Consider the following 13173-nt stretch of genomic DNA (forward strand, 5'->3'; position numbering starts at 1 on the left):
CTTGGAGGCTTTGAGTAGGACCCAGCCCAGCCAAAGAAGGAAGAAAGGGAATTTGGGGAGTTGGTGCAGCCCAGACCACATGCTGAGGCCTCCCACAAGATGGACCACTTACCAATGACTGCATTGGGCTCTGTTCCAAAGGCACAGATGCACGGGGAGCCTGAAGGAACCTGAAACTTGGAAAAACTCCACTTGGAGCTGAAGTATTTTGGAAGGAAACTGGCTGATGCCAAACTATAAGGGCAAGAAAACAAGAAAGGGTTTACACTCACAAAAATAATGACAGGAAGTCACTGGTTTTATTTCAGAGTGCTGATAAAAATTTAAAAGTCTTCTGTCTCTTACAGTTTAGTATATTTATATACTTTTTTATTTTTTTAAATGTGTATGGGTGTTGTACCCTGCACATTTATCTGTGCAACACATGAATGCCTGGTGCCCCAAGAAGCCAGAAGAGGGCATCAGATTCCCCTGACAGTAGAGTTATAGTTGGAGCTGTAATATGGGTGCTGAGATTAATCTAAATTCACTTTCAAACCCCACAAACACCAAATTAATGAGATATAATGGACTTCAACCTTAACTGGCATTAGATTTGTCCTTGTATGAAGCCCAGGTAATCCTCTAATTTTGAGCTGTCCCCTACCACAACACTCCTAATACCCACCTTGACTGTTTATTCCTTTTTGGATCCTCAGCTGCAAAAATGTGCACAGTGCCATGATCACTGGACACACAGATGAGAGAAGCATCCTGATTAAAGTTGATGCTGTAGAGAAACCAGACAGGGCTTGGGTCAGACAGAAAACCAGACATCCAACTAACTCTCTTGCCCTCAACACACACAAAGCACTAGCCCACACCCCTGGTCTCAGCATAGTCATATCAAAAGCAGTGACTTTAAGCATCCTTTGTGGAGCCAGGATCCAAGCCAAAAGTCCAGGGAACAATCTGTTCACCAGGGCCCCATAGGCACAACAGCTGATGCCTACGTGCCACTGAAAGGTGTGGGGTTTCCTGAGATACTTCCATGCCATTTTCAGGAGGATCAGGTGAGAAAGGCAGACAACTGTCATGTGTAAGTGGTTATCAATGTTCTGTAGCAGGCCATGGCCATATGCATTCTGTACTGACAGCAGACACGCAGGAGAGTGTGCTACACACAAGGGACAGGGCACACAGGTTAGTCTCCCTAATTTGGCTCAATAGCCATAGGCCTGGGATGGCCAGGGTGGTGTCAGGCTCTCTGCTGTACATAAGATATAAAATTTGCCTGGCTGGGCTATAGCACTACACTGTGGGACCTCACAGACAGATGAAGCATTCACTCTCCAAACCAACTGGCATCAGCAAGGTTTCTACCATAAAATACAAAACATAAAACACAGAAAGCAAGCTGGAATGGAGGAGAAATGGACAGAATATGGCAAACATAACCCATGCTGTAACAGGAGAGGGAGGGCCCACAATGAACACTTCCCAAAACACAAAGTAAAGTGACTAATAAAAAGATGAGACCCAACAACCCAGCAACCCGCACCATGACCATGGTTGTACTATTCCCAGAGTGAAATCCTTACCAATAGATATTTGCTGCTTGAGATCCTCTTCGTAGCTCCTGGATTAAATGCCCTGATGAAGTATCAAATATTCTTATAAGGGTCCCCTTTGAAAAACAGTGAAGTGTTTCATTATCAATGACTTAAAACTCTTTCATTAATCTGAAACGATTTATATTAAGACCCACTGGCCCCAACAGCCCTTTCGTGACTCACACACACAACCTAGACTCAGGCACAGCAGGAGGAAAAAGGCATCTCCTTGTGAGAGGCCCTGACCAGTCCTGCCTGCTCAAGTTCCTCACTTAAAGACCTGTGTTATTTGCTAGAGCAATTTCATCTCAGAGAGGAATAAAGTATTCCTCTTCTCAGGAAATTAGGCAGCACAGAATAAAAGGCCAGAATATCAATGCATTAACCTCCCTGAGGAAAAATTATACTCAACTCAAAACTTTTTAAAAGAGTTTAGTTAAAAGTAGAGACTCCTTAGTCAATTCTGGTACTGGGATAAACATGAGTGGTCACAGTTTTTGTGGGAAATGACCTGGGAACCCTGAATTACAATAAGCACATCTATTAGCCCACCTCCTGGAGAGGCAGCAGCATTCCTGTGCAGAACCAAAAGGGAAACTCCCCTGCTCTTAAGCTGACTAAACCACTAGATAGCATCCTAAATAAACCATAACCCTGAAATTCACTTGACCCGTCTGACCCACCAAATATACTGCTCAGCCTTAACAATGACAAGGCTGTGAGAACCAAGTCTAACAAGATGAAGCTGAAGTAAATTCTGAAGAAAACATCAATTACTTCAGAAGCCAATATCAAAACAGTATTTTGGGGTTTTTTTTTTTTTTTTTTTTTTTTTTTTGTTTTGTTTTTAAAAGCCAGGTGTGGTAGAGTATTTTTTAATATTTGGAAAGCAGAAGCTGGTAGATTTCTGAGTTTGAGCCCAGCTTAGTTTATATAGTGAACCCCTGTCTCAAACAAAAATGAAAACAAAACCCCCAAACAATAATCCCCACTCCAGAGAAATCAGAATAACAACATCGTTGTAGTTACTAGTTTGTTTTATCTTTTACTTTAAAAAAATTTTTTTGATAGTCTCACAACTTGAAGAACTTGTGTTCATCAAGTTCATGGCATGCCAGGGTTATACTTATCACTGAGAAAAAAAGATTTCAGTTACATGGTAAGTCTCCAAAGCACTGCTGAGCTGAGAAAACAAAGAAAAAAAGAACATGCATGTTCCACGTCTCTAATGAACTCTGACTTGGGTCACTTGTGTGGCCGAATGTGCTGAGTAGGTAGGTGTCCACACCTGTGTGTACAGTTGGAGGCCTGAGGTCAACGTTAGGTACCTTTTCTACCACCCTCAACCTGAGTCTTCTTAAAAACATTTTTAGACTAGTTTTTATTTTATGTTACTGTGTTTTGCTTGCATGTCTGTCTTTATGAGCATGCTGCGTCCCTAAAACAGAGTTACAGACAGTTGTAAGCTGTCATGTGGTTGCTGGGAATTGGACCTAGGTCCTCTGGAAGAGCAGCAAGTGCTCTTTAGCCATCTCTCCAGCCCCCTCAACCCCATTTTTTAAGACAGATTTCACTCACTGAATCTGGGGCTCATCATTTCAGCTACAATGACTAGGGATACAGATAGCTCAGTAAAGTGTTTGCTATATGAGTATAAAGATTCAAGTTGGATCTCTAACACATTTGTAATAACACCAGGATAAAAAGATATGGAAAAGACTCTTTGCCCGATGAGCCGTCCTATCTATATCAGTTTTGTTTACCTTAAAGAAAAAGAAAAAAAGACCTGGTCTTATACACAACAGACTGGTCAGAACTTGATTCTCTTATTTCCATCTCTTTAACTGCAATTATGAGAAAGGGTATCACTATGTAGCCCTGCCTGGCCAGTCCAAAACTCACTAGTACACCAAACTAACCCCAAACTCACTCACCAAATTCTGAGATCAAAGGGTGTGTGCCACCATACTAGCATTTTATTAATATCTTAATGTATAGCTTAGGCTAGCTTAGAACTTTTCATAATCTTACTGCCTCAACCTTTCAACTGAGTGATGATGAGAAATATGGGGTTGTAAACTTGCAAACCTGGCATTTCTCTTCTCTCTCCTTTGCTATGTATTTCTTTTGTTTCGGAGACAGGGTCTCACCATGCTGACCCTGAACTTCTTAAGCTCTATCTGCCTCTGCCTCTAAGTGGTGGGACTAAAGGTGTGCACTGGCATAGCTAATACAGCTCTGGAGAGCACAGTCAGGGATCTGTGTATGTCAGACAAGCATTCTATCAGCTACATCCCCAGCTTGAAGTCTTATTTCTACATTCAAATAAAACTGCACCTTGTCACCAGGTGGTGGTGTATGTCTCTAATCCTAGCACTTGCAAAGCAGAGGCAGGCAGATGTCTGTGAGTTTGAGGCCAGCCTGGTCTATAAAGTTAGTTCCAGGGCAAGCCTACAGAGAGAAGATCTGTCTTAAAAACAAAATAAAACAAAACCCAAACTGTACTTGTCTATCAGTCTGTGACTCCAGCACTTGTGCTGTCTACAGCTTCTGACCTTCACTGCGAGCAGATCCCCAGGCCTCCTGGTAACCAGGACAAGAAGCAGGACTTGCTTTTACTCTGCTACTGACCGCTGCTGTCAGCAATAGCTCAGGAAGCAACTAGACAGGCCGACCACAACTGTGACCTGTCCTCCTAGCAGGCTATAGTAGATACACAACTGGCTTGTAGGCTTCCTCCAATTAATCATTTCATATACAGTGATACTGGACTCATCGTCAAGGGGGAACCATAGTAAAAAGATGCCAATTTCAGAGACTTGTGCCATAGTCAGCAGGTAAAGTACTTGTAGCACAAACCTGGCAATCCAGTTGAATTCCTGGAACCCAAACAAATGTAGAAAGAGAACCAACTTTACAAAGTTATCCCTGAGGTGCTCCCCAACCCCTACTACATAAATTACCAGTTTTCACCTCAGGCAAGATAAAGGGTAACACAGTTATAGGGGCTTAGATAAGATACGTCCCCCATATGCTGGAATATGTGAACACTTGGCCCCAGCTGCTGTGACTATGTGGGGAGATTATGGAGTCTTTAGGAGACAGAACCTTGCTTGAGGAAGTACCACTGGGGATAGCCTTGAAAATTTGCTGGCTAACCTCATTTATACTTTGTTCTCTCTGCTTTCAGGGTTTGAGTTGAAGATGTGATCTCTCAGCTTTCTTGTCAAGCTGCCTCCTGCCATGCTTTCCCTATTATTACAGAACTCCCCTCTAGAAGTGTAAGTAAAAATAAACTCTTCCACAGTTGCTTTTGCTTATGGTGTTTTATTGTAGCAACAAAAAGTGACCAATACTTCAAATTTCAAAATTGGGTAATTCAATGAGGAAGTATTCCTAGGCAGGAGTAAAAAGTACTTCTGAAGTATCATCAGAAAACCAAGACTAAGGCACTAAGTGGCTCTGAACTTAACATCTACTATGTCTCAGTCTCCCGAGGGCTGGTATTACAGACATGTGTCACTACACCCAGGGTAGTGTTCTATCTCTGTCATGCTTTGACAACAAACTGGTTTGCCAAGAACAGGAAATAAAGCAATGTCACGGAGGTGGCTGCACTTACTTTTTCAGATGCAGTTGCAATTCTTGTTCCCTGTAGGTTGAGAGCAATACAGCTCAGGACACCCTCGTGTGCGGGAATGTCCACTGGTGGCTTTTCGGTGCTGGCCAGGTCCACAAGCTGTACATGGCCAGTGTGAGTGCCAGGGAAGGCGAGAAGGGAGTTGTTACTGTTGGGACACAGGACACAGAGGCCTATGCAGAGACAGAGCAAACTGGTTGGGAGATGAGAATGACCAAAGCCTGATTCCCACAACCCAAATGTACTTCCTGCCCTCAGTCCCCAGTCACAACATAACTATTTGTGGAGTGCATTACCTTGGAATTGTTGTCACTGAAAAGAATATCAGGGCTGACAAAGCTGCTGCCCATGAGACCTGTTTATAACTGGCAACATTTGGTAAACCATTTACTACTCAACTTATTTATCAGGTGCCTGTCTTTCTACTGAGAGTACAATAAAAAAATTACAAAGTTAAAAGACTACACCCTAGCAATAACAAAAACCTTGAAATACTTAGAATCTAGAAACAGATGTACCACAAGAAGCAGAGACCCAGACACACCTGTCAAGGCCATGGTTGGAAAAGCCTGCTTTGCCTATGTCCACCTCATCCATAACTAAAACAACACACAGGCTGACCGGGAGTGACGAAGAATAAAGTACTAAAAGACCAAACTTTTTGTAAAGATTATAAGGTCGACACAACATAATTTCAGCATTCACGGCACAAAGGTTCTGGCATATGAATCACTGGAAAGGAATGAGAGGCCAGAAGAGACTTTTGATTCTCACTGAACAAAACAAAGGGAAGTAATGTAACACAAAACAAAAACAACAGAGTATCAAAAACAATGGCTCTCAGGAGAGTGGAGCACAGCATTTGTAAAAATCCCACCACTTAAAAGGCTGAGGCAGGAAGAATTTGAGTTGGAGGCCAGTATAAGCTAGGAGGACCCTGTCTCAATAAACAAAAATATTCAGAAAGCTGAATGTATGCTTTCAGATCAAAACTGGCCTGAGTAACCTAGTAAGACTTCATTCACAAAGAAAAAAAGAAGGGGGGGGGGAGGAGAAGAGACAAGAGAGAAAAGAGAATACAGGGAAAGAGAAGTAGGGCAAGTAATGTAATTTTTAACAACATAACAGAAAAAATCCACGAATTTTACAACAGTATGAGGACGACAACTGAATATACAACTTGAGTTATAGTCTGCTCCAAAGAAAGGAAGGAAAGGCCGAATCTCCCAGTGTGGCTAGGGAGGAAAGGAGCAGAGAAGAGCCCCTCAGACTGGCATGGTTGTGTCTTCAGAACTCTTACTAAGGAAGCTCAGGCAGGCAGGAAGGAAAGCTAACATTCCTTTAAAGTGTGTGCAGGACAAAACCAAAGTCCCACTGCTCACACCAGGACCCACTTGGGTCCCTCAAGCCTTATCTTTATCCACATGGACCCATTTCCAGTGCTGCTCGTCCTCTCCAAACCTCACCTTTAGGGTTATAGCAGGTTTCAAAGACGTGCAACTGATGAGGGTTGTGTGTGAATGTGAACACCTTAATCATGGAATCCAAAACCACCACAATTCTGGAAAGAAAAATATAATCAGAGCTCCTCTTCTCAAAAGTAAAATAAGCATTTTTGTGATTTCTGTTCCCATAACACAGAAAGTACCTCATACAACAAGGGGTTGAACTTTCTGTTTTGGGTTTTTTTTTTTTTTTTTTTTTTTTTTTTTTGGTCAGGGTCTTACTTTGTAGCTCAGCTAGCTTCAGCCTCAAACTTGCAGTGGTCCTCTTGCCTCTGATCCTGAGCACTGGGTATATACCAACTTATCTGCTTTTTTTTTTTTTTTGAGATAGGATCTCAGGAGGCTTAAACTGCCAAGTGCAAAACAAGCAGTTAAGGGTGGCCTTGAACTCCTTATCCTCTTGCCTTTATTTCCCAAATGTTAGAATTATAAATGTTTTCATCATCCATGTTGGAAACAGGTTCTAAATATGGCTAAGAAGACCAAAGCATAAGGGTTGAGCACAGCAGAGTGGGCCCGTCACCTTGCAGAGGTCAGCCTTAGAGGAACTTGTGAGCTTAGAGAAACATCATGACATCTCACCGAGAACATTAGCATGGTGAGACACATCATACAATTACCATCTCATAACATTTCAACAATTAACTAAAACATTTCTACAGTGAAGAAAGTTGTACCAGGAGTACCTGAATTCCCTCCTGACACTTGGGAAGCTGAAGCAGAGTACCAAGGCCAGCTTGGGCTGTCTAGTAAAACCCTGATTCAACAAAATAGAGAAAAACAGAACAAAATACCACCCAAAACATTTTTAAATAGGATTATTAGTTTGGGTCAATTTGGGCCTTTAAGCACTGTGCTAATGAGCCTAAGGATGACACAGGAACAGTGCTTACATAAACTATAACTGATAGAAATCTTAAGAATATGACACACAAATCACATCCAATTAAAACGCAAGTGATGAACCTCTGCTTTCTCTTGGTCAAAAAGCAAACAGGGCAAGCTCTAAACCGCACTGCTTGGCAGAGCCTGTTACTTTTACTAGGTAAGAATCAATAATAAGATCCGTTTCCAAGTTCTCCTCTACTGTCAACATGGGGACATCCAACATTTGACAAGGCCTGCCTGACACCTAAGGTGGTAGCTTCACATGCAGACCTGTGGACATCACTATGTCTACCTAGAATAGCCCTCTAAAGAGTCTAGAAGCCAAATTTCCAGCCTTCCTCAGAGCAGAAGAGAAAGCTCTTTTTCCCTGTTCTGGGTCATAAGCTACAGTTACTGACATTTTAATACACTGTTTAGAAAAGTAACACCAAACCCACCGATCTCTCCGCAACTTGACAGCCTTGACCTCCGTGGAGAATTCTATCTCGATGACTGTCTTCTTCTTCAGATCATCCCAGATCATCACTGAAACACCAGAACAATGCATGTGGTGTCACAAGTAGCCACAGGGCTGAACTGTAGATAATGCCTGACACATAAGCCAAGCACACCCAGAGATGTACCTGGCAATGGTAGGATACCACTGGCTAGCTAGGTGGAGCTTACCCTCAGAACCCTCTACTATCCACTTACACCATACTCCTAATGCAATAGACAAGCATAGCTAAGATCTTAGAAAACCACCCTGACTTACATGCTCAAGCACAGCTTCACCTGATTGAGCTAAAAGCAAATCTGACTATAGTTACTAAGAATTTAAATGCTAGAGAAAAACCTGTGTCAAAAAATGCAAAGTGGAGCTGAAGAGATGGTTTATTGTTAAGAATGCCTTCTGCTCTTCCAGAGGATTCAAGTTCAGTTCTGAGCACCCATGTCTGGCAGCTCATAATCACTTAAAACTCCAGTTCCAGGGAATCCAAATGTTATGTTCTGGCCTTCTCTGACAGCCACAAACATGTGGTGTACACTATTCAAACAAATACACATCAGAATAACAAAGGTCAAATAGTGAAAGCTTCAGTCCTTCTTAGAAAAAAAAAAAGTGTATAGCACCCCCTCAGAGTGGGGTACACCTAGACCTTAAATCATTAATAATCCAAGAGCTAGGAATATAGCCTTGTGGCATTTTTTGGTATTCAAAGATCATTATGTTTAATCTATACAGACCAAGAAAACTCTGACTGTTTCCATGTTACATTCTGTTCTACATGTACTTTATGCTCATGGTAACTAGTGGGATTTCAATGAATGCTATCAAACCTCTAAAAGAATTGCCAAAATGCTTTTAAAAATCCGTACATGTATCTCTCTTCTTTAAATAAAGTTGTAAGAAAAAAAACTAAATATATACAAATAGATTTTGAAAAATTAGCTGGGAATATACATTGTTGAGTATTGTCTAGCGTGCTTCTTGAGACCCTACGTTCATTTCCCAGCACCATAAAGAAAGGGGAAATGTAGGGGAGAAAAATGAGAAAGGGAGAAAAGTAATTGGCAGGTGGCAAAGAGAAGGCTCAGCTGGTAATGGTCCTAGCCACTAAGTCTGATAACCTGAATTCAATACCTAGAACCCACACGGTGGAAAGAGAACCAATTCCAAAACTCTTTCTCTTCTTCACCCCATGCATAAATAATAATTTTTAAAGCCTTTAAAAATAATGACAGGTAGTTGGGAATATAAGTCGTAGGTCCAGTTTCCTGTACCACAAAGAAAAGGGGAAGGGGGGGCAAGATCTCCAACTCATAACTGCATTACTTTTCTCTTTCATTTCTCTGCTCCTGATTCTAAAGGCAGAACTGCAGAGTCAACCTCACTTGAGCGCAGAAAATTCCCATATTCACAGAACTCTACTGAGAATGTTAAGCAGACTCCAGAGTCTCCTATGTCTTGGTACTTGGTCGACTTTCTTTTCTTTTTTGGGTGCTTGGTAATAGAACCAGAGTTCAAGAATTACATGAAGGCATGCACTACCCCGTGAGCTACTCTCAGATTCACAATCCAGTCCTTTCCATTGCTTTGACATTAGGCCAGCTATTCCATTTCCCTACCAGACACCAACTCACCCTCAATTGACACAAGCCCCACCAGCCTCAAGCTATGTCCCACTTACTTCTCAAGCAATCTTCCACCTTCCCTGTGCTTTCCCTTCTTCCTAGGCCTCTTTCCCCTCAAGTTTTCTTCCTTTAAGAGATCAGCTATGCCCACTTCCTCCTTCAAACAAAAGTTAGATTAAACCCAATAAAGACATGATGTCTACAGTAAAAAGAAAAGAAATAAGACCTCTCAGTTGTAATTTCTTCCACCATATACAATGATGAATCCACACCAATACTGCAACCCATGCATCCACAGCCAGCCTGGCTCCTTGTTCTGTATCACCAATGACTTAATCTTTCTAAGCCCATGGCTCTCAGCAGGGGAAACACCATTCCTAGACCTTGCTTTACCCTGAACCTTGACTTTCAATATATCTGCCTATAGGTGAAGCGTATCCACACAAACTCAGTAACAGCTGACATCCAGCCTTCCCATCCATCCACACACTTTCTGGAAGCTTCTTTCCCAGTGGTTAACCCTCAACACCTCAAAGGGCTAGTAGGGAGGCTCTCATATGACTGCAGACACAGGATGGTCTACAAAGTTCAGGATAGTACCACATACATGACGAGGTTTTTAAAGGCAGACTACTGTACCTTTGTTGGGAGGGTATTTCGGCTTTTTTCCACCGCCAACTAAGGCTAAATAGTTACAGCGAAATAACATTTCCACGTGGCCAACTCCTCCTTCTAAAAATTCTGAAATGACAGTTTTAAAAAAAGATAACAAGAGAAAATGTTACTGAATAGAAAAAGTGAAGCCATACAGTATCCAGCATTTCATTATCTTATCTTATTATTTACTTATTTGTGAGACAGAGTCTCACTACAGCAGCCCTGGCTGGCTGGAATTCACCAAGTAAATCAAACTTGCTTAGACTTAGTGATGTGTATCACACCTGACCTAGCTAGTATTTCATTCTTAAATTATTTTATGTGTTTGGTGCTTTGCCGAGTATCTGTGTACCATATGTGTACCTACTGCCCACAGAGGCTGGAAGAGAACATAAGAAACCCTGGAACTGGAGTCACAGATGGTTGTGAGCTGCCATGTGATGCCAAGAATTGATTCTGGAAGGGCAGCAAGTGTTCTTAACTGCTTAGTCATTCCTCTAGACCCTACCATTTTAGCCTTTCTTGGTTTTTCAGTACAGGGTTTCTCTGTGTAATAGCACTGGCTATCCTTGAACTCACTTTGTAGACCAGGCAGGTTGACCTCGAACTCAGAGACCAGCCTACCTCTGCACCCTGAGTGCTGGAATTAAAAGCATGTGCCACCATGCCTGGCACATTTTATTCTTAATCCTCAACCTGTAACCAGATAAAATGACTTATAGTAGCCTATAAAGTAGCTTTTTTGACTTCTCTCAGCTTTTGTCAGTGTGAGCATTAGACTCTTAAGAGTTAAACAGAAACTCCCAGAGAAACTAAGTAAAAGTGGAAAATTTATAAGACAAGGTGTCACCCCATGGTCCCAGCTGTCCTGAACTTTATTTTGTAGACCAGTCTTGCCTTAGAACGCAGAGACCTATCTGCCTCTGCCTCCTGAGTGCTAGGATTAAAGGCATATATCCAGCTCCCAAATTCATATTTTAAGATGCAGCAAGATCTATAAATGAAGAAGCAATGGTAGTGTACACATGTAATCCTAGTACTCAAAAGGCTGAGGCAGGAGGATTAAGAACACGAGATAGCTCAGTTGGTAAAGAGTTTGCCATGCAAAGCCTGACAATTTGATCAGGATTTGAGGCCTCAAACCTACATAAAGGCAGAAAATGAAGTATTATATGCAAAGACTGTTTCAAAAGTAAATACATAACAAGTAAGTAAAAGTGTACTAAAAGCCCTAATGCAAAGGCTAAGTCAATTAATGACTTCACTGTAGTAAGAAGTCTGCAAGTTTGGTTTCTTTTAAAAAAAAAAAAAAAAAAAAAACCCAGAAATCTTATAAGCCTATGTTTTCACTTTAATCCAAGGAGTGGGGGATATGGGGTGCTTCGAACTGTCCACAGCAGGAGACTGATTTTGCATAGTGCTCTAGCAGAGGTGTGTTTTTACCAGCTGCAGATAGTTTCTGCAATTGTGTGATGTTTGGAATTCTGGGAAATTTTCAGAAGTTATATAAATGTTAGGGCCCCGATTCTTTTGGGAGGGAGTCACTGGTTGTTGGTCATTCAGGGGGGTTGGTTGTGGTTTGTCAGTAATGCTTAAAGAAAGAAAGACACTAGATTCACAGATTCCCCCCCACCCCATCCCTCAATCTCTATCTAGTGAAACCAGGAGGATAAAGGGTAGGAAAAGGAACCCACAAAGTAGCTAAGACTGGCTACACTTCATGTGTTGGGGTGTTAATGTGCACGAGAACTATAGCCATTTGCTTTATTGAGCAAGTAATGTCCAGAACATTGCAAGGGCTAGATGCATCTCAGGGAAGAATGACTACTCTGTATGCACAAGGACCTGAGTCAGGAGGGAAGTTGGGTCACAATTTGTTAGAGAAAAATACCACAAAAATTTCCATATCCTCTCTGACAACAGGATGGGGACTCATGTAACTCAGTACAACCACCAGCACAGGTGCCTCTAGTCTGTAACATACTTCAGCTCTCTCAAGGTCTAGAACTAATGCCAGAAAGGACTTACAGTTAATATCCACAATGAAAAATCAGCTTTTCTCAAAGAAATTTAATTCTTCTCTGACACAAGTTCCCTCAAAGTAATTCAGGGTCTACTAAGATATGTACTGTGCAAATTCAGATGGCAGCAGTGGAGGTCTGGGGAAACAATGGCCCGTGGTAAAAATGCTTGCCTTGAATGCATAAGGCCCTAGGTTAAATACCTACCTAGCACTGCCTAGTGGCTAAAACGGGTCCCTATCCACTGGTTAGATGTATAGCTTACAAAATATAACAGCCCATAGTCTCTTTATCCTGGCAACATAAGAGGCTATCGGTTCCTTAAGCCTACCCATCATGCAACAGGACACAGCTGCCAGTTTTGTCCTCTTAACTCCTTCCGAGGTGAATAGACTGTAACTGGCCAAAGCTTTGGTTAACAGTCTCCTTAACAAATGGTTGTGGATCAGGAGTTTAAGACCAGCCTGGGCTACACTTTCAGCCAGGAGTGGTGGTGTAAGGTTTTAATCCCAGCATTGAGAAGACAGAGACAAGTAGACCCCTATGAGTTCAAAGCCAGCTGGGTCTACCTACATCTTAAACTGAAACCTGCTCATCAGCATACTGACTACCAGAAAGACAAGAAGCAGTAACATTAGTGAGAAGGTGGAAACACCAGGTCCTCAAACACTTGAGAACAGAACTACTGCAAGGAAGGAATGGTAGTGCATGCTGCCTTTAGTCTTATACTCTAAGGTAGAGGCATGTGGATCTCT

At 41.9% G+C, this 13173-nt stretch overlaps 1 protein-coding gene across 1 annotated transcript in view; it reads right to left on the reverse strand.

The window, feature by feature from the left end:
* The window catches only part of WDR45B (WD repeat domain 45B), a 28870-nt gene that overhangs the window by 1459 nt on the left and 14238 nt on the right, over window positions 1-13173 (reverse strand). The window contains exons 3-9 of the mRNA XM_080923849.1: window positions 10380-10481; window positions 8063-8150; window positions 6699-6793; window positions 5215-5405; window positions 1581-1666; window positions 668-769; window positions 113-234 (exon numbers count right to left, since the gene is read on the reverse strand). Coding sequence (XP_080779975.1) covers window positions 113-234; window positions 668-769; window positions 1581-1666; window positions 5215-5405; window positions 6699-6793; window positions 8063-8150; window positions 10380-10481 — 786 coding nt within the window. The remainder of the gene's footprint in view (window positions 1-112; window positions 235-667; window positions 770-1580; window positions 1667-5214; window positions 5406-6698; window positions 6794-8062; window positions 8151-10379; window positions 10482-13173) is intronic.

The sequence above is a fragment of the Micromys minutus genome (genome assembly GCF_963924665.1).
Source record: "Micromys minutus genome assembly, chromosome: 10".
Lineage (NCBI taxonomy): Eukaryota > Metazoa > Chordata > Mammalia > Rodentia > Muridae > Micromys > Micromys minutus.